Below are 22,329 nucleotides of genomic sequence, written 5' to 3'. Positions count from 1 at the left end.
AATAAACAGGGAAGCAGAGAAGGGAGAGGCCGGTGCCCCAGCTGTCCTCGGGGCCTCGGGAGCGGCGCACACCGTAATTCCCTTTGCAGAGCCCCACAGATTTCCACCAACAATGACATCACTCCGGCGCCACCGACCGGATTACAGCTGGGGGGATTTTCCCGGGAGCGCGCGGCCCGGGCGGAGATGGGGGCGCTCTCCAGGGTGCTGAAAGGGGCGGGGGCGCGGGCTCGCCTCACGGCGCCCCCAGCGGGCGGAGGCGGACCGGCCCGGCCGGGGGCGGGCAGGGGCGGGCCCCGGGCGGCCCGGGGCGAGGCCCGCCGTCTCTGCAGCCCTCATTGGCTGCCGGCGGGCGCACGTCACTCAGGCTGGTGCTTTCCTCCCTCCCCGATGGAACTGGAGCCGAGGAGGAGCTGAAAATGCAGATTTAGCATCAAGCACAGATACACTCGCTCTTTCTCTGAGATACACACAGCTCTGCACGTTAGCACCGCTGCGAGCGAGCCGGGCTGCCAGACCACACGGCTTCCCCGCCGGCCAGAGGCTGGAGAACACACACTGATTTGCTGCTTTCCAAACCCCTAATCAGTGTTTTCCTCTACACAAAGATTTTTCAAAAAACAAACACCAACAACAAAAACTACATCTTTTTTTTTTTTTTTAATTTGGACCTTCCTTGTGGGACCCTGCTCCGCCATCCTGCGCGCCTCCTGATACCACTTTTCACTCCCAAAGAAAGATGAGAGGTGGTTGTATCTCCCAGGGGAAGGCGGCCGCGGGGCTCCTCTTCTGTGTCATGGTTTTTGCATCTGCTGAGAGACCGGTCTTCACGAATCATTTTCTTGTGGAGTTGCACAGAGGGGGAGAAGAAGAAGCTCGCCAAGTTGCAGCAGAGCACGGTTTTGGAGTCCGAAAGGTAAGCATCTCCCTTGCATTTCGCATGTTTGTTTCTAAACGGTGGCAGCCCTGCGCAATCTCATTGCAGATTCGCAAGTTTTCTTTCTTGTGCGATGCAGATATTCTGCCATCGGCTCTTCACACGACATCGCCTCCGGTGATCTTTCACGGGTTATGTAATTAAAATGCCCTTCAAATGCTACTCGGAAGGTCATGAAAACAATTGATCTCCCTTTGACTTGGTGGAGAAAACAGGATAACACCTTTCAAACAATGCGGTGCGCCCGGGCTGCTGTCCGAGCGACCAAGTTCTCAAGGCTGCCTGGGGGTGAGGCAAGAAGTGCCCGCCGTCTGGGCTTGGCGTGGCAGACCCGTCGGGGATGTGCCCCCCGCCCCTATCTCCCGGAGAAAGGCTAGTTTCCGAGGGACAGGGCTGGAAGCTTGGACATCGCAGTTCATCTGCTTGCTATTCGAACCCCGCGCCAGGAGGACTTCCCTTGCCTGACTCTGGTCCCGGCTCTTTTCCAGGGAAGACAGCCCCCAGCTCCAGGAGACTTGGAAACAGAAATGGTTTGTCTTTTCAAAATCGAGGGCTGAAACTTGCCCACCTCGCCCCTGCCCACCCACCTCGAAGCGCACTCAGTCGGCTCCCCAGTTTTCAACTTGCAGCGGTAGACGCTGGGGAGGTAGATTTTAATGGGATTTCCCCTCGGAGAAGTCGGGGTATCTCTCCCTGTATGTGGGCAGCCGGCTTGGCTTTCCCACCAGAAAGCGGGGATCCCCATCCAAGAAGTTGTCAGAGTTCAGCCGTTTCCCAGCCGGGATGCCGCGGAACTGCTTCGGAGACTCCAGGGTCCCCAGTCTGCAAGGGCGAGGGAGCGGAGAGCACTGGATGGGGGTCGCAGCTGATCTACTTGCTTCCTGAGAACTGTCCTGCCAGGGATCTGAAGTGTCCTTAGGGGACCTGACGAGGGGTGGGGTGGGGTGAGAGGGCAGAGAGAAACCGGGGCGAGCGGAATCTGGAGGACTGAGGGCTGCGTGCGATCTAGCGACCGGAGGGCTGGCCGGGTGGAAAGTCTGTGGGATTCCGGTCCCAGTCCTCCCTCCTGACCCCAGGAAAGACTCTTGAGCGGTGGGCGCTTCGGGTGATGCTTGTGCGTCGCCAGGGCAGCGCGAGCTGGGGACTCGGTCCCGACTTCCCACGCGTGGCGCCTCCTTCCCAGCCGCGGCTCAGGCTCCTTCCACCTGCTGCGGGTTCTCTTGCCTCGGTAGGGCGTTGGCCACCGCGGTTCTGACCCCCAAATGGGTCTGCCAGGGAGTTGGACGGAGGTCCGGGAAACACCAGGGCTGCCGGAGGCGCGCGGGCGGCTCCTGCGGGGGAACTTGTTGCTCTAGGAGGAAGCGTGGGTGGAGCGGGGAGAGGAGACGCGGACCGCGGCATCCCGCGCTGCTGGGGCCCGGGGTATGGGGGCTGTTTCCAGAGTGCCGCCAACACAACAAACAAGCATCCCCTCCTTCTTCCCACCCTCACGCCCCCAAACTTGGCAAGATCCAGGAACCAGGCGCATAAATATAGTACTGATTATTACTAGCTGACAGTCACGGGGGGTTGGGAGGGTGATGGAGTCTCTATACACACTTTTATTTAATATTTTCAACAACTCTGGGAAACTGCTGTTATTATGAAGCCTATGGTTCTGATAAGGAAATTGCCTCAGATAAGGGTCCACGATGAAAACTGTCAAGAATTTAAACCCAGATATTTGCAGGGCAGGAATAGAGACGCAGACGTAGAAAACGGACTTGGGGACACAAGGGAAGAAGCAGAGATGAACTTACGCTCTTCAACCTGTTAGTATATAGCACTCCAAGCTACCTGCTCTGCAGGGCATGCTCGCCTTTAGGGTATGAAAAGAGATGTGGCAGCAAGCTCTTTAAAAACCCCACCTTTGTAAAAGAGCTGCAGTTGGAGGGGAAAATCTAACCCTCTCCCCGCCCTCCGCGCCCGGGCTACCCAGGTGACTCCGTGGTAAAGAGTCCTGCCTACAATGCAAGAAACACTGGGGACTCGGGTTCTATCCCTGGGTGGGGAACATCCCCTGGAGAAGGAAATGGCAACCCACTCCAGAACTTTTGCCTGGGAAATCCCATGGACAGAGGAGTATGACTGGCTACAGTCTGTGAGGTTGCAAAAGAGTGGGACTCAACTGAGCGACTCAACTGAGCGACTAAACACCAACTCACCCCCTACCAGGCCCTTTCCATGGGATGGGCAGACATCATTATCCTGTTAACTTCTCCTTTTTGAAACTGTGCCCTTAGCATTTGATCTCAGCAATGTAAGCAAAGCCAGGTGTAGCTGAGACAGATCATGGCTTAACATATTAATTTTCTAAGAAAGTTATTTCTTTTTTGTATGGTGGTGAACAGCTCAACAAGGGATTTACAGTTTTGGTGATGGGAATTGAGCAACGAGGTGTAGAAAACAATCTCGTAAAAGAATCTGAATCCTCTGCATACACTTACCTTAGAATCTCAAGGAACTCCTACTTTGGGGCGAAATCAGACACCTCAGCCTCTTTCCCATCCTTTGCATTACAGCCTCAAACTTGCAATTCCCATCTAGGAAAGATGGGTTTTTACCTTGCCACATCCTCCTTACTTTTCCACGATCTCTCAGAAGTACTCTTATCCAATGATTTTGTTCTGAGACATGTTTAAGTAAAAGTCAGTGACACTTCCGATGAATTGTTGCATGAAACTACACTTGTTGAGAATAAACGTTCTTTTCCTTCTTTGGATCCATGCCCACCCATCCTCCTAGACTGAGTCCCCAAGCTTCCCTGATGCTATGAGCTTTCCCGTCTCCAAATTCCTGTGGGATGAAAAAGCAAAGACTACGTGACTTAAGCTGTAATGTTTCATTACTTGTTCTCTAGTCAGTTCATGAAACTTTTTGCCATCCTATGGACTATAGCCCCCAGGCTTCTGTGTCTGTGGAATTCTTCAGGCAAGAACACTGGAGTGGGTTGCCATGCTTTCCTCCAAGGGATCTTCCTGGCCCAGGGATCAAACCCATAGTCTCTTACATCTCCTACATTGGCAGTTGAGTTTTTTTTTACTGGTAGTGCCCCCTGGGAAGCCCAGTCAGTTCATACATGTAAGTAAACATGGGTGTTAGTGTCTTCCCACTTGAAAAGGTAAATATTCAGGGATGGAATCTTCTGTATTTCTGGTTTTCTTACCAATTCCAGCTATTACTGGATTTGCCAGCCTGTAAGAAAACTTCTTTCCTTACTCCTCTGGGTTTCCCAAACACTGTTCAGTCTTATTTTCATCATGCTGTAATGTACTTTGGTCAACATTTCTTATCTATTTTTCATTTTAAACCCTCAACACTTCCTTTTCCTTCCTCTCCCTATCACCCCATCCTTCTAGATGCTCAGTGTAAGACAGCAGAGACTCTCAGCAGTTATTCATCTGAAGGATGGGGGAGGGCCTGCTATTTTACTAAGTTATTTCATCTCATGCATTGGTGAGATAGAAATTATTGGCATCAGCTCTAATTCTCAGATGAAAATCTTTAAAGCTCCAAGAGGTTAAAAGTACCCTCAGATTTAAAGCCCAATGGAAAATAATTTTGTTTTTCTATCATGCTGCCTCCAGGAAGCTTTCCCTGACTGCCAAATACTTTGCCTTTTGGGCACCATTTTAGAATTCAGTTATTTTTTCTTTTCTTTTTTCTATATTTACACTTATTTGGTATTATATGAGCATATGTCATTAGTATGCTTGAGTATGCACTTCTTCAGGTAGGCTGTAAATCTTCCAAAAGACAATATACTATGTCTTTTTATCATGTCTATATTGAGCACAGTAGCCTATGTCTAAGAGCCTCAATGAATATTTGTCTATTATTTTGCCTAACTCCACAAGACCATGAGCAAACAGTTATATTTCCTCTTGAAAATGGAATAAAAGTACCTATAACTTTACCCTCAGGAAGGTGTGTTGAAACTAAAGTTTTCTATTTTATCATGATGTGGCCCAGATCTGTGAGAGAGATGTATATGTACTTAAAGTTTATAACAATGACAAAGACATTATTCTAAAGATTGCTTTAAAATTTTCAATGCGCTGCCAATTTTAATTCCTTTTAAAAATAAGATGATGGTGCGGGGAGCGGGGTGGGAGGGGCGTTCAGGATGGGGAGCACGTGTACAACCATGGCAGATTCATGTTGATGTATGGCAAAACCAATGCAATATTGTAAAGTAATTAGCCTCCAATTAAAATAAATAAATTTAAATTTTAAATAAATAAATAAAAATAAAGAATAAATAAAAACTTAAAAAAATAAGATGAAAATTATTTATCAAAGTAATGTGTTGAGGGTTGACTAAAAAGCATGTGAGAATTAAAGTAGAAATCCAAACAGCTGACAATTAAGTTTTTTTCTTTTACTATAATGTTTTATTTTTTGCTCATGAAGGACTGAGGCTAGGATGATTACACAAGTAAAATCATGTGACCACTTTTATATGTATAATTGTTAAAAAATTTTCTAGTCCAGTAGTAATTATACTATTAGGTAATGAAAGAGTAAATTTCTGGTCATTTTAATTTTATTGAAGTATAATTTAGGAGAGATTTCTTTCCCAGATGCTGGGAAAGATTAAAGGCAGGAGAAGAAGGGGATGACAGAGGATGACATGGTTGGATGGCATCCCCGACTCGATGGACATAAGTTTGAGCCAACTCCAGGAGTTGGTGATGGACAGGGAAGCCTGGTGTGCTGCTTCCATGGGGTCGCAAAGAATTGGACACAACTGAGCAACTGAACTGAATTTAGGAAAGAGCACAGCTTGAAAATTTTTTGTTAAATGGGCACACATATGTACCCAGCCTCTAAATCGAGAGATAAACTATCATCAGCATTCCAAAAGTCCCCTTTATGCTCACCTGGATAGTTTTTAGCTTTAGGCTAAATTGCTTAAAAAATATTGCTTCTGTGAATGTTGTAGTATATGTATGTTGGTGAATACATTTATACCTTTCTGTTGGGAATATTCTTAGGAATATCAGTTTTCCTTTGTTGTATAACAAACCAGTACAAATTTAGTGACCTAAAACCACACAATTTGGTTATTTCTTTTTCTTGCATAAAGAATCTGGCACGTGTTAGTTGGTTAGTGAAGCTTCTGCTTAAAGCCTCACAGACTGAGCTCTGGATATTGACCAGCTGTGTCCACATCCAGAGGCACAACTAAGGGAAAATCCTCTTCCAAGCACATTCAGATTTTAATGAGAGTTCAACTCATTGTAGTTGCAGACCTGGAATCTTTATTTTCTTGCTGGCTGTAAGACCAGGACTACTCCCAGGTTCTAGAGGTGACCCTCATGACCTTGCCACATGGCCTCCTCCATAAGCTTTCATACAATCTCACCTTTCAGATCTCTGCTTTCTGGAAGGGACAGTCCCTGGTTTACGTTAACCTGATTAAGTCAGGCCCACCCAGGAAAATTTCTCTTTTGATTCTTTTGAATCAGACTAAACTGATCTGGGGCCTTAACTACATTTGATAAACCTCTTCACCTCTGCCATGTGATGGAATCTAATCACAGAAGGAAAATTGTCATAGACACCATCCTGCTCTTACTCAAGGGGAGGGGATTATTTGGGGCACAAGGACACAGGGAGCAGAAACACTGGGGGCCCTCCCAGAATTCTGCTGACCACGGACAAACTGGCAAACAGTTTTCCAAAGTAGTTGTGCCAGTTTGCATGCCTGCCAGCCGTGTGTGAAGATTCCATTTGCTCCACATCCCCACCAACATTTGATATTTTATCCCTTTTTCCTTTTAGCTGTTTTGACGGGTACGTAGTGTGTCTAGTTGTGATTTGTACTCTGTGTTTCCCTGATGATCCTCTGAAGCTGAATGCCTCTTCACATGCTTATTTGTGTTTTGGATTTTTTTTTATGCAGTATCTGTTCAGGTGTTTTGCCCTTAAAATATTTTCTTTTGGGTTATCTGTCTCAATTTTTGGTTTGTAGGGGTTCTTTACCTATTATGGATAGGACTCTTTTGGCAGATATATGTATTTTTAATATTTATTTTCACCATTTTAATAGTGTCTTAATACCCCAATGATATTGAATCCATATTGTATAACTTTACTTTCACTTCCAATGCAAGTAATTTTGTCAGTCAAAAGAATTCTCTGGCCATCTTCCTCTGTTTGGGGGATGAAGACAGAAACAATAGGAAATAGATTTGATCCTAAGTGTTTCCAAAAGGATTCCTATTTAAGAAGCCCTTAAGGGATAGTTTTTCTGACTACAAGATCTACTCCCATGCTTAGCTAAAGGAAAAGACCCCAGAACCCTACTTCTCCAACATGGCTGCCATGAATTCTTTTCAGACTCCAACTTAATACATTATGACTTAGGTCAAGTCCAAGTTCTTCCCTCACACCTTCTCTGATTGTTCTAGAACAGAACATTTATCTTTTGGGAATTTCCATTGCACATAATTTGTTCCTTTCCTTGGACCAGTCACCAGTCACATCTGTCACAGATATCACCATGCCCAATGCCCCTCTTGTAGTTGAAGGAAACCAAGAACAGTAATGTCGAAAGGAAAAGATGATGTGATTTGGATTAGACAGCACTGGAGACTTGGCTCAATAATGAAATCCCTCAGAGGCTCATTTTATTTGAAATGGTTAATAAAATATGGGGGTTGTGAAAGATCAATAATATAGTGCGTGTCAAGTTCTGGACACAGTGCTGAGTGCATAGAATAAAGGTCTATTATTGGTGGTAGCAATAGTAATAAGATGATGACCTAGCCATATTTTTTACTCAAGAAAGCTTTTGTGGGTTGTACCTTCTCAGGAGTGACAGTCTAATTAAGTGAAGAATTAGACACTCAACCCAATGGCAACCCACCCATGAATCAGCCATGGCCCATGAGATGGCCTGGCCCAGATAGTTCAGTGATCTATAATTCATTATAGACCATGGTAATTATCTCCACCAATCATACCGGCTTCCTTAGGAAATTTGACTCACTAGTTGCTATAGAATGGAGAATAGAGTATAGTTAGCATGAGAGCACCCACCCAGGTCTTGGGAGATGCAAATATTTCATCTGAGTTTCTAATAATTTCCTGCTCAACTTCTCAGCCAAAGAACTCTGTGACAGAGACTTAAAGCTAATCATCAAACTAACTTCCTCTTCTACATGAGCTACCTCATGTAGAAAGATCTCATTTCCCAGACTGCCTTGCAGGTAGATGTGATCATATGATAATCCCAAACAAGGTATTGTAAACAGAAGTGATGTGCATTTCTTCTATGCTTGATGCATAAAAACTACATACAGGTTGATTTTCCACACTCTTTTCTGCTCTGAGTCTTGATGTGATCGAGAACAGTAACTTTGAAAGCAAAAGCTAAAGATGTCAGAGTCAAAAGATGAGAGGAGCCCACATCCCTGACTCTTGACTTAGATGACCTTATGTGAATGAAAAATTATTATATTAAGGCACTGAGATTCAGGATTTTATCTTTAGAACAACCAGCATTACTCAAACCAATACATTCTCAATAAATGTCCCTTTATTGCTGAAATGATTCTCCAAGCCTTGCAACCAAACCAAGCCAAATTATAGCAACAATAGTATTTTTAAAAGACTTATACATATGTATGTCTTCTTTGGAGAAATGTCTATTTAGTTCTTTGGCCCATTTTTTGATTGGGTCATTTCTCCAAAGAAGACATACAAATGGCTAACAAACACATGAAAAGATGCTCAACATCACTCATTATCAGAGAAATGCAAATCAAAACCACTATGAGGTACCATTTCACACCAGTCAGAATGGCTGCAATCCAAAAGTCTACAAGCAATAAATGCTGGAGAGGGTGTGAAGAAAAGGGAACCCTCTTACACTGTTGGTGGGAATGCAAACTAGTACAGCCACTATGGAGAACAGTGTGGAGATTCCTGAAAAAACTGGAAATAGAACTGCCTTATGATCCAGCAATCCCACTGCTGGGCATACACACTGAGGAAACCAGAATTGAAAGAGACACATGTACCCCAATGTTCATTGCAGCACTGTTTATAATAGCCAGGACATGGAAGCAACCTAGATGTCCATCAGCAGATGAATGGATAAGAAAGCTGTGGTACATATACACAATGGAGTATTACTCAGCCATTAAAAAGAATACAGTTGAATCAGTTCTAATGAGGTGGATGAAACTGGAGCTTATACAGAGTGAAGTAAGCCAGAAAGAAAAACACCAATACAGTATACTAACTCATATATATGGAATTTAGAAAGATGGTAACAATAACCCTGTATACGAGACAGCAAAAGAGACACTGATGTATAGAACAGTCTTTTGGACCCTGTGGGAGAGGGCAAGGGTGGGATGATTTGGGAGAATCGCATTGAAACATGTATAATATCATATATGAAACGAGTCACCAGTCCAGGTTCGATGCACGATACTGGATGCTTGGGGCTGGTGCACTGGGACGACCCAGAGGGATGGTATGGAGAGGAAGGAGGGAAGAGGGTTCAGGATGGGGAACACATGTATACCTGTGGTGGATTCATGTTGATATATGGCAAAAACCAGTACAATATTGTAAAGTTAAAAATAAAATAAAATAAATAAATAAAATTTTAAATTAAAAAAAAAAAAAAGACTTATAAAAGAGTTCTTAGATTTTCATCTCATAATGTCAACCAATTTTTCAGGTCCTTGTAACTTGTCTTCTCCAAGAATATAAAATCTACTCAACACTATGTCCCTCCTACTGACAACCAGTATGCCCTACTCATAGTAGATACTCATTATGTGATTCTTGACTGATACAGGCACTTGGGTCACAAAACAATGATTTAGTCACCAACTCAGAGAGAAGGTACTTGAAGAACTAGACTTTAAGAAATTATTCCTATAGTACCCATTTATTTATAGGCAGAAATTTAGAAAATAGAAGTTGTTAACAACCAGCAAATCACTGACTGACAGACTCCAGTGTTTCCCTGAAATTCCCAACTTAGAAATTATCAATACTAGAATAGATGAGTTCTTTGAGCAGAGAAAATAAAGCCTGCAGTTAAAACCTAATAAATATAAAAGAAGGGGGAAATTATACCTCTTTTTCTCAAGTGAGTGAATATCTAGAAATCAGTTTCTATTTCAAAAGGTCTTATTAGCTGTAGATCATAATGTTATAGTACATCAGAGAGTGATGCTGATAGTTAAGTTTGCAATAATTGTATATTCAAGTGTAACTACTCAAAGAAGTCAAGCTTTAAAAATAAAATATGAAACCTGATGTTTAAATGATTTCCCCCGACTACAGCAGAAACTTTATTTTACATTAGAGCTCAGATTCATCATTTTGATAGAAACCCTGTACAAAATTTCTGGAATATATTATTTGAGATTCAAATAACCACAGGGCAGTTGAAAAACAATAATTTTAGTTTGTCTTTTTCTACTAAAATGTATCTGTTATAGCTAAAGATGATTTGGTGGCTAAAATCCTCTGATGGTCAGGGAATCAAAAAATTACATCTGAGTTAACTCTTCTAACCTAAATATAATGATTGGGTATTAGTTGATGGCTTCTACATGGCTTTCTACATATAGAAAAAGTAATAAACTCTCTTGACAAGTTATTTTTGTCCCTAAAGCTATTTGACCATGATTTTTTGGATATTGTTGTGATATGCTATGGTCCTCTGATGAGAATAATTGGAAATAATAAGTTCTTAGGTTGCAAATGAAACATTGACACAAACCCTTAATTTTCTGACATAGAATGAAATAAACTTAAGAATGTTACAGCATGTTAACACTTTCTCCCATTATAAAGTTGATAAGAAAATGAAGAAAATTGTAGGATCCTAGAATGGCCCTTCATTTATAACTTTAAATGTGGCGTTGACTCCCCTAAACATCCAATTCTTCTAGTTTTTCCTAAAATCTAATTTCATCACAAGTCCTTTTACCAGAACTTCTTCAATCCCGAGCTCTTCATTTTCGAGCATCTCCTGGTTAGCTGGGTTTTATTTAAAAGTGAAGGGATGAGCCAGCACATGAAAAAGGAACTCTCCTTTCTTTGATATAACAAAGAGAAGAGTGGGCAGATGAAGTTCAGTTTTTAGGTCACAGAGGAAGATATGGGAAGAATATCCACTTAGGAGTCACAGTTATTTCAAAGATGTAGGAGGCAAGGTCAATGTTTAGAGTGAAGAAAGCAGGGCTGGGATGGGGGCTTCAAAAGAGATAAAGTCTTGTGCTCTGAAAATGAGAATGGGAGAAGATGCTGACAGAGGGCCAGCAATGACTTCTGGCCAGTACCAAGGGGCCAAGCAGGATATAGTATTACCAACTGAGTCATTTTCGTAAATAGCACTCAAATGGGGATGATGGAATTGGGAAGAAAAAGAAATGGGGTTTTTAAAAAAATGGAATATCAAAAAAGTAGAAGAAAAGGTTAATTGAGTTTAGTAGTGAGAGAGCTGAAAGGAAGAAAGATATGGTGAGTAGGGTGTTAAACTCAAGACTCCCCAAATTGAGCACTTTCAGACAATGACAAGGTCTATGGAGGTAAGTTACCAAAGCCAAGAAGAGGTGAAGGTGATCAACTAGCTGAAAGTCAAATGTACAAGCATCCATCCACATGCTCCTCAGTCATGCCATAGCTAAATAGCCATCACCAAGGAAGAGTGTTGAGAGAAAATGAAATGAAGAGGTTTTAGCACAAAATTTCAGGGGACTTTGGACGCGGAGGGAGAAAGAGGAGCCAGAACTTGGACTGTTAGGGATATGGAAGGATAATTGAGAGAGTGCAGAACTGTGAACAGAATGCAGTTGAGGATTAGGAAAGGAGGGATGGGGCAACAGAGGCCACTGGCTTTAGAGATGAGGTCATTATTAAAATTGGAGGAGCCACCTTAGCACATGGGAAGAAAAGTATGTTGGTTTGGGTCCCCAGGAGTAGTCCTTGGGATAAGGATTAAATACAAGTTGTTTATTCGAAGAGTGATTCTAGTAAATATTGGCAGGGGAGTGGGCAATTGAGAAAGGGAAGGGAAGGCAGGAACTTAGGGTATATTGTATAACAAGTTGTCACTGTGAGTAACTGGGACTCAGTCCCACTAGGAAACTCTGGGAGCTGGTTTAGAATCATGTCCCAGAGTCATACTGCCTGAGTGGGGAGGGAACTGGGGTATTTATACACCAATTGCAATCAGACACTGATTCATGATTGATAGTTTCTTCTGGGTGACATGGACTCTGCAGCATTTTGACTTGGCAAATGTTCAAACAGAGCATAATTTGGTCGCCAGAGAAAATTCTCAGACAAGTAGATCCAGAGGCTTGCACGCACTAAATGCTGAGGCCCAAAGGGATTTGAACAGGAAATGGATAGTGTCTGCTACAGGAAGGAAGCCAAACTGTGAGGCTGCAGTCAGTAAGATGCAGTAGAAGTATCAAGTGTTGACAATTCCTTTATATAAAGGGGGGACAAGAAGAAAAGTTTTGCTGCTCTCCCAATTTGTCTCACCCTCCACCCACCCCGGAGCATAGCCACACATCTGTTCTCTAAGTCTCTGTCTCTATTCCTGCCTTGGAAATAGGGTCATCTGTACTATTTTTCTAGATTTCATTTGTATGTGTTAATACGTGATATTTGTTTTTCTCTTTCTGACTCTACTCTGTATGACAGGGTCTATCTAGGTCCATCCACATCACCACAAATGACAAAATTTCATTCCTTTTTATGGCTGAGTAATATTCTGTTACATACATGTATCATATCTTCTTTATCTATGCATCTGTCGGTGGACATTTCGGGTGCACTGAGAGAACAGCATTGACATATATATATATTGCCTATAAAATAGGCAGCTAGTGGAAGCTGCTGTGCAGCACAGGGAGCTCAGCTTGGTGCTCTGTGATGACCTAGAGGGGATGGGGTGGGAGGGAGGCTAAAGAAGGAGGGCATATATGTTCACATATAGCTGATTCACATTGTTATACAGCAGAAACTAATATTGTAAAGCACTTATACTCCAATAATAAAATTTTTTTAAAAACTCAAGAAAGAGGAAAAGTATTATTATGGTGACTTAAACGTCTATGCTTCTAATGACTTTTATGATAATGATTTCTAAACACTTGTCAGACCACTCACCAATTGGTACCCCACCAAAATATTGTGAGATACCTGCTGGTTATTCTAGCTGGTTTATCCAGACTCATTTAAATTTTGACAACCAATAACTTAAGTTATGGAATTACAGCTTGTCAGAGCAGGAAGAGATCTTGGAAAGGCATTAGATTAACCCCAAATTTTACACATGAAGAAAAGGAGATGAAATGTGATGTTTATGTTCCCAGAAATTTGCTATGAGCATTGGAACCCTTTTGCTTCCTGCTGTGGTTCAAACGATGCATTCACACTAGACAAGAGAGAGAACCAGACTGAACAAGATTTCTTTGAGTGATTAGGCATGTAAAGCAACTTGTTTGCCAGTTCATTTCAGGTCTTCCTGGTCTGCTTTTCAGTTTTGCTCCTACATTTTTTATGGATTCCAGGTTCCCAAACAAAACTGCTCATAGATGCAGAGATTAAAACAATGATCTATTGGATTTATACTTGATAAAAGGTAGAATAAGAATTTTGTATTTCTTTGACTGCCTCCTTAGTGTCTAACACAGTGCTGTACATTTAGCAAGCACTCAATAAATATCAAAATATGTGGTTAGAAAAAATTCAAAAATTTCGCAATAGCATTAGATACCCAGTAAATGATAAACAGATGTGTTATGTGATACTGTAATCAGGAAAATCAAGCATGTTAGGAACAGTTATAAGAATATCCTAATTTGTGCCTGTGTTAAATGACTTCAATTAATTAATTAACATTAATAGTCTAAAATCTTGGGACTTAAGGAGAAATTAAGAAGCCAGCAGCAGAAAACAGCAAGGAGATCCACAAATTCTGTTTCCTCGCCCTTAGCTTGTTCTCCACGTCTCTGAGGGCAGGGGTTGGGGATGGGGGGAGCAATGTCAGTTTCATTAGGACGCTATCAGTTCTCTTAAAAAATGATGGAGTTTGCATGTAAAAAGGTAGTTGGCATGAAACAGTTTATTCTAGTCAGTTCTTGTTGCCTGTGTCAACCAAGAATAGGAGACCAAGTAAGACCTTGCAGAGCCCAAGATGTGGGGAAGAGTTTGGGAAACAAGCCACTGTTGGTCTCTTGGAGTCCAGGAGCAGTACCATCAGGGAGTGGGATGCAGAATCAGGCCAAGGGAACCTTGGAGAGTTGTGTCTGCAATGAGGCAAGGTGTGAGCCAAATTTGGACCCAGAAGCTGAAGCCTGAAACAAGCCATTCTGGCCATGAACTTAGAAAGGAGGAAAGGACCAAAAAAAAGTTATGGGAGTTTGAAACCAATGGACAAAGAAAGTAACAGGAGCCACAGCCTTAGCAGGGTAAGCATACAAGCAGAAGGTTTAGTCCATTCAATAAACATGTGCCTAGCATACTCAGGCAAGTGTGATATCAGACCCCAAGACATGGACTTGGGGACAAGTAAGAAAGGTTTCAGATATAGAGAAGAGGTCAAACTCTTGTGTGCAAACACTTTTTGAATCTTTGGTTGTGTTACATTTATTAAGTCCCATTGGCCAAAGAAAGCCATCTGGTCAGGCTCCAAGTCAGTGTGGGAGGGAACCATCCAAAGGAACTGATACAGAGAGACATGAGCAAAATGAGGGGGACTTCCTCGGTGGTCCAATGGTTGGGACTTCACCTTCTGATACAGGCAGTGCCAGTTCAATCCCTGGTTGGGGGACTGTGGTCCCACATGCCTTGTGGTCAAGAGACCAAGGCATAGCACAGAGGCAGTGTTGTAACAAATTCAATAAAGACTTTTAAAAAATGGTCCACATTAAAAAAAAAAATGAGGACCACTTCTGCAACATTCTCCTATAGGACACTCTGGGAGCTATAGCAACTCTGAGTTATCCCATCCAAGGAGGAGGAAGCCAGAAAATGTAGCCACCAGCCCCTATTCTTCATCAGATTACACCTGAGGGGCAGCAAATCCCTTGTACTTCTGCCCACCCCAAGCAGACCAAGCATGCATCCACAGTCAGAGAACCCCCTCAGCAGAGAGATGCATGAAGACTTTGGCACAGAGAGACACGGTCTACAGTGATCTCCAGGGCAAGGAGAGGGGATATAGGAAGGGCATTAAAACAGTGTCTACTGCACAAGCAGTGGAAACACAGACATTGAAAACAGACTTATGGACACAGCTTCAGGGGGTGGAAGGAGAGGGTGGGATGTATGGAGAGAGTCACATGGAAACATACATTACCATATGTAAAATAGAGACCAATGGGAATTTGTTGTATGACTCAGGGAACTCAAACCAGGCTTAGGTAACAACCTAGAAGGGTGGGATGGGGAGGGAGGTGGGAGAGATGTGCAGGTAAAAGGGGACATGGGTAAACCTATGCCTGATTCATGTTGATGTTTAGTAGAAACCAACACAATACTGTAAAGCAATTATCTTTCAACTAAAACTAAATAAATTAAAAAGAAAAAAAAAATTGTCTGCTGCACAGAGGGCATAAATGAAATACAGAAATAGAGAAATCCCAGATAAATTGGAGTGTCTGTCATAGGCAACCAGAGTCCTGACCGTGTATTTTGTGATGGATCTGTGATATCCGACATGTAAAGCAGAAGGGGAGTCTTCACAAGGCAGGCAAGGTCAGGTTGAGGTGATTTGCAGTGAGGCTCAAAATTTCAGCAAGTAAAAGGGAGTTTATAAATGTTCAAGCTGGTTTTAGAAAAGGCAGAGGAACCAGAGATCAAATTGCCAACATCCGCTGGATCATCGAAAAAGCAAGAGAGTTCCAGAAAAACATCTATTTCTGCTTTATTGACTATGCCAAAGCCTTTGACTGTGTGGATCACAATAAACTGTGGGAAATTCTGAAAGAGATGGGAATACCAGACCACCTGACCTGCCTCTTGAGAAACCTATATGCAGGTCAGGAAGCAACAGTTAGAACTGGACATGGAACAACAGACTGGTTCCAAATAGGAAAAGGAGTACGTCAAGGCTGTATATTGTCACCCTGCTTATTTAACTTATATGCAGAGTACATTATGAGAAATGCTGAGCTAGAAGAAGCACAAGCTGGAATCAAGATTGCTGGGAGAAATATCAATAACCTCAGATATGCAGATGACACCACCCTTATGGCAGAAAGTGAAGAAGAACTAAAGAGCCTCTTGATGAAAGTGAAAGAGGAGAGTGAAAAAGTTGGCTTAAAGCTCAACATTCAGAAAACGAAGATCATGGCATCTGGTCCCATCACTTCATGGGAAATAGATGGGGAAACAGTGGAAACAGTGTCAGACTTTATTTTTTTGGGCTCCAAAATCACTGCAGATGGTGACTGCAGCCATGAAATTAAAAGATGCTTACTCCTTGGAAAGAAAGTTATGTCCAACCTAGATAGCATATTGAAAAGCAGAGACATTACATTGCCTACAAAGGTCCGTCTAGTCAAGGCTATGGTTTTTCCAGTGGTCATGTATGGATATGAGAGTTGGACTGGGAAGAAGGCTGAGCACCGAAGAATTGATGTTTTTGAACTGTGGTGTTGGAGAAGACTCTTGAGAGTCCCTTGGACTGCAAGGAGATCCAACGAGTCCATTCTAAAGGAGATCAGTCCTGGGTGTTCTTTGGAAGGAATGATGCTAAAGCTGAAACTCCAGTACTTTGGCCACCTCATGCGAAGAGTTGACTCATTGGAAAAGACTCTGATGCTGGGAGGGATTGGGGGCAGGAGGAGAAGGGGACGACAGAGGATGAGATGGCTGGATGGCATCACCGACTCAATGGACGTGAGTTTGAGTGAATTCCGGGAGTTGGTGATCGACAGGGAGGCCTGGCGTGCTGCAATTCATGGGGTTGCAAAGAGTTGGACACAACTGAGCGACTGAACTGAACTGAACTGAAGAGAGGATGGTGTAGCAGGTGAAACAAAATGCACTGGAATTGTATAAGGTTTACTGTTAGTGTCACCTGACTAGATGCTAAGAAAGAAGGGAGATGAAGCCACAGAAGTGTACTGAGGACAGTTCATGAGGGGTCACCCACACCATGTTAGGCATTGGAATTTTGTGCCTAAATAGAAGGGGGCATTGAAAGATTCTTGAAAAGTATAACCAAGTGGCCACATACAGGAAACCCTAAGATAACAAGTTGAGCTGATAGTGAAGTTGGAGGTAGAGGCTGCCTTGCTCCTTTGTCCTAAGAAACCATTCATATCCTGGAAGCAGGTAGCACCATCCCTTTTGACAGATGTTGCTATTAGGGAATCAGGTTACCTGTCTTTTATCCCATTGCCACTGGATGATGACATCAGAGATGCTAATAGCCACAGTGAATGGCTCGTAGAGGTGGCCAGTTCCATCCATCAAATATATTCCAGCTAAGAACAAAATGATTCAATGCATCCCACTTCCTCTTAAATACACAAATACATGAATCTAAAACTAGCCCCCTAACTTACAAATCAAACAGAAAAGCCAGGACAGAAATGTCATCTCAGCACACCGGATAAGCCCCTTATTCCCTGATATTCCAAAGGAACGGTGCCTATACTAGATTTTTATTTCTGAGATGATACATGGAAATTTTTCCTTAGTCTAGAAAGGAACTGTCTGTGTGAATAAGGCTGAGACTCAGCTATTCTTCACAGGTCTCGTTGTCTGTCATTTTAGATTTGATATAAATTAGTTGTGTAGTTCTTGGGGATAAATCAGAGTTTGAATCCTACTGTGGACTAGTAGCTCAGTCCTACAGAAATAAACAATCATGGACATCCCAAGCTGTTTTGCCTTTTGGTGCTCCTAGTTGTAGGCAAGAGAAGCTCTTAGCATGACAGAAGAGAATTGAGTGTTGTCCATGGAGAACAATGCTTAGGAGAAGCTTAGAAATGAGCTGGGTGGGTTTAGAACCAGCTGTCCTGAGTGCTAGATCAAGGATTTTCCCCTTTCTCCTTTATCTTCCTCTCAAAGAGCTGATCCCCTCCTCTTACAAATAGCTAATTCCAAAGGAACATCCATCCATATAGTTATATTCTATTGACAAGTTTTTATTGAGATCTGCAGAGACAAAGTGCTTTAAAAGGGCTAGGTTCTACAGACAGCAATGTGACATACTCAGATTTATGTGCAAAGAAAAGCATATTATAGTTCTCTAGCTTATAAGACTTCACTTGATCTGATGGCTTCATCCAGCTCTTACAAATACCTATTTTAAGTGTTGAAGTGTGGAAAGCTCTGTTTAGCAATTGGCTTCTGGTTCTACACACAAAGGGCTTTCTCAGATCAGGTGACCCTTACAATATGCCCTGATAAGTTCGGGCTGAGTAAGATTTTCTGTCACATCTGGTTACTGAAAGACATGACATCCTCACACCACAGGCTTCCTCCTGTTGACAGAGGAGCTGAAGGCACAAATAAATAATTAGGCTCCTCTGCTGTTTGAGCGGCATCTGTTCAAAGGAGCTGTCAAGCCTTCCACTTCTCTAGTGAAATCATATTTACTTTATTCATCTAAATAATGTGGCTTATTTGCCTTCAGTATGAAATTGTCTTGGTCTGTTTCTTGTTGATTGATTTTTATGAGATAGCATGTCATTTGCTGTGCATCCCTATGCCAGTCTGCTAAGAGTGGAATGACTTCTTATTGAATAGTTCCAATTATTATCTCCTTTTATAGTTTTAGAATCACTGGATTTATTCAAAATGCCCAAGTCCTCATCTCCATGCTATTCACTGCCCAAACATGCCCCTCAAACAAATAAAAGGAAAAGAATGATCAAAAGAAATAAAAATAATAAATAAAAATTGAAAAAAAGAAAGATACATACTCTATATTCCTGGAGAAGGAAATGTCAACCCACTCCAGTGTTCTCGCCTGGAGAATCCCATGGACGGAGGAGCCTGGGGGCTACAGTCCACAGGGTCGCAAAGACTCGGACACAACTGAGCAACTTTACTCACTCACTCACTCACTCTATATTCCATTTCCAACACACTGCTTTGTTTGGGTAATTATAGCAATTGAAATCCACTGAAATGAGCGTCTTTCCTGGTGGCTCAGACAGTAAAGAATCTGCCTGCAATGTGGGAGACCCAAGTTTGATCCCTGAATCAGGAAGATCCCTTGGAGAAGGAAATGACTACCCACTCTAGTATTTTTGCCTGGAGAATTCCGTGGACAGAGGTGCCTGGTGGACTACAGTCCATGGAGTCACAAAGAGCCAGATAGGACTGAACAACTAACACTTTCTTTCTTAAATGGATTATATTATTTTTAAGACTATTTTTAATATTATTTCTTTTAATTGGAGGATAATTACTTTACAATATTGTGATTTTTTTTTGCCATACATCAATATGATTTGGCGATAGGAACATGTGTCCCCTCCATCATGAACCCCCTCTCATCTCCTTCCCCACCCTATCCCTCCAGGTAGTCACAGAGCACCAGCTTTGTGTGCCCTGCTTCACACATCAAACTTGCACTGGTTATCCATTTTACATACAGTAATGTATATGCTTCATTACATACAGTAATGTATATCCATTTTACATACAGAAATGTATATACATCAAACTCACACTGGTTATCCATTTTACATAAGTAATGTATATGCTTCAATTTGAGCTATTCTCTCAAATCATCCCGCCCTCTACTTCTGTCACTGAGCCCAAAAGTCTATTTTTAAGACTCTTCTTTAAAAGCAACTTTAAGGCACTTCCCTGGCAGTCCAGTGGTTAAGACTCTGCACTTCCAATGAAGGAAGTACAGGCTCAGTCCCTGCTTGGGGAGCTAAGATCCTACACGCCACATGGCCAAAAAATCAAAACAAAACACAGAAGCAATATTGTAACAAAATCAACAAAGACTTTTAAAAAGGTCCACATCAAAAAATCTTTAAAACAAAAATATACTGCTCTTTTTAAAAAAGCAATTTGAAGTGTACAACAAAACTGAGAGAAAGGTACAGATAGTTCTCATATATGCCTGCCCCTACACACATAAGCTGTCTACTTTTATCAACATTTTTTCTACGTTACTCACCAGAATGGCACCTTTTTTTACCAAGGATGAACCTATATTGCCACATCATAATGCCAGAAATTCATAGTTTACCTTAGGGTTCACTCTTGGTGCAAATTCTGTAGGTTTGGACCTGAGTATAGTGACATATCTATCATCATAATATCATACAAAATATTTGGACTTCCCCCATATTCTCTGTGCTCTACCTGTTCTTCTCAGCCCCCACCACCTCTGGCAGACACTGAACTTTTTTTATTCTCTGCACAGTTTTGCCTTTTCAAGAATTTCAGATAGTTGGAATCATACAGTATGCAGACTTTTCAAACTGGGTTCCTTTGCTTTAGTAATATGTCTTTTCGTGATTTGATAGGTCATTTCTTTTTAGCAGTGCGTAATAGTCCATTTGGAGAAGGCAATGGCACCCCACTCCAGTACTCTTGCCTGGAAAATCCCATGGATGGAGGAGCCTAGTAGGCTGCAGTCCATGGGGTCGCTAAGAGTCAGACACGACTGAGCGACTTCCCTTTCACTTTTCACTTTCATGCATTGGAGAAAGAAATGGCAACCCACTCCAGTGTTCTTGCCTGGAGAATCCCAGGGACGGGGGAGCCTGGTGGGCTGCCGTCTATGGGGTCGCACAGAGTCAGACACGACTGAAGCGACTTAGCAGCAGCAGCAGCAATAGTCCGTTATCTAGATATACCACAGTTTATTTATCCATTTACCTACTGAAGGACATCTCAGAAGCTTCCAAATATTGACAGTTATGAATAAAGCTGCTGTAGACATCTGTGCGCAGGTTTTTGTCTGAACATGAGTTTTCTACTCATTTGGGTAAATACCAAGAAGTGCAATTGCTGGATTATATGGAAATAGTATGTTTAGCTTCTTAAGCTGCCAGACCGTCTTTCAGAGTGGCTATGCCGTTTTGCATCCTCACCAACAATGGATAAGACACCCTGTTGCTCCACCTTCTCACCAGCCTTCGATGCAGTCAGTGTTCTAGATTTGGGTCATTCTAATAGATGTGTAGTGATATGCCACTGTGGTTTTCATTGGCAATTCCTTATGACATATGATGTGGAGTATCTCTTCATCTGCCTGTTTGCCACTTGTGTGTCTTCATTGGCAAGGGATCTGTTATGGTCCTTGATCCATTTACTTTTTAACAATTAAAAGAATATATATACACTTAAATTTATTTGGCTGCATGGGTCCTAGCTGAAGCTGCAAGATCTTTGATCTTTCGTTGTAGCATGCATTATCCCTCTTGCTCTCTCTCTTTTTTTGTTTTTGCAGGAAAAATAATACTAGTTTTTGGTTTTGTTTTTAACAACAGGGAATCCTGCTTAATGCACTCTGGTAACCTGAATGGGAAGGGAGTCCAAAAGGGAGGGAATATATGGATATGTATGGCTGATTCATTTTGCTGTACAGTATAAGCTCTTTGTACACAACATTGTAAAGCAACTATACTCCAAAAAAATTAATTTAAAAATTTACACGTGTGAACTCTTTTAGTTGTGGCATGCAAACTCTCAGTTGCACCATGTGGGATCTAGTTTCTTGACCAGGGATTGAACCCAGGCCCCCTGCATTGAGGAGCGTGGAGTCTTAGTCACTGGATCACCAGGGAAGTCCCCTTGGACCACTTTTAAATCAAGTTCTTTATTTTCTGATTGTTGAATTTTAAAAGCTCTTCGTGTATGTTGGATAGCAATCTTTTATGTATCCTTTGCAAATATTTTCTCCCAGTCTGTCACATGCTCTAAATTCTCTTGATATATGAAGTCAGTACCTGAGAGGCCACTCAGTAAGCTTAAATTTTTGATCCAGGAAACTGAGCTAAATAATCGGTTTCTGTTTGGAGCTACTAAGATTTCAGAGAAGGAAGTGGCAACCCACTCCAGTAATCCTGCCTGGGAAATCCCAGGGACAGAGCAGCCTGGTGGGCTACAGTCCCTGGGGTTGCAAAGGGTCAGACACGACTTAGCAAAACAACAGCAATAAGACTTTCTGTGGTTTGTAACACACATTATCATGATACATGACTGAAACCCCTGTGCCTGAGAGGCTTTCTCTAAGATCAGAGAAGCTTAATGAGGACTCCAGGGTCTCCTCAGCCATCAGAGCCACAGACTACCTCCCTGGGTCTGCTGCTGTCTCCATGCTTAGCCACTCATCATGCTCTCTGAGCTTCTTTGTTAATCACCCAAGAGCC

General features: G+C 42.4%; 1 protein-coding gene across 1 annotated transcript in view; it reads left to right on the top strand.

Moving 5' to 3' along the window:
* Window positions 1–396: 396 nt before the first annotated feature.
* The window catches only part of PCSK2 (proprotein convertase subtilisin/kexin type 2), a 240,628-nt gene continuing 218,695 nt past the window's right edge, over window positions 397–22,329 (top strand). The window contains exon 1 of the mRNA XM_070381797.1: window positions 397–916. Within this exon, the coding sequence (XP_070237898.1) occupies window positions 740–916 (177 nt within the window). The 5' untranslated portion in view covers window positions 397–739. The remainder of the gene's footprint in view (window positions 917–22,329) is intronic.

Source organism: Bos mutus, chromosome 13 (genome assembly GCF_027580195.1).
Source record: "Bos mutus isolate GX-2022 chromosome 13, NWIPB_WYAK_1.1, whole genome shotgun sequence".
NCBI lineage: Eukaryota > Metazoa > Chordata > Mammalia > Artiodactyla > Bovidae > Bos > Bos mutus.
Note: the sequence above shows the minus strand (reverse complement) of the source record. Positions and strands in the feature narration are given on the sequence as shown.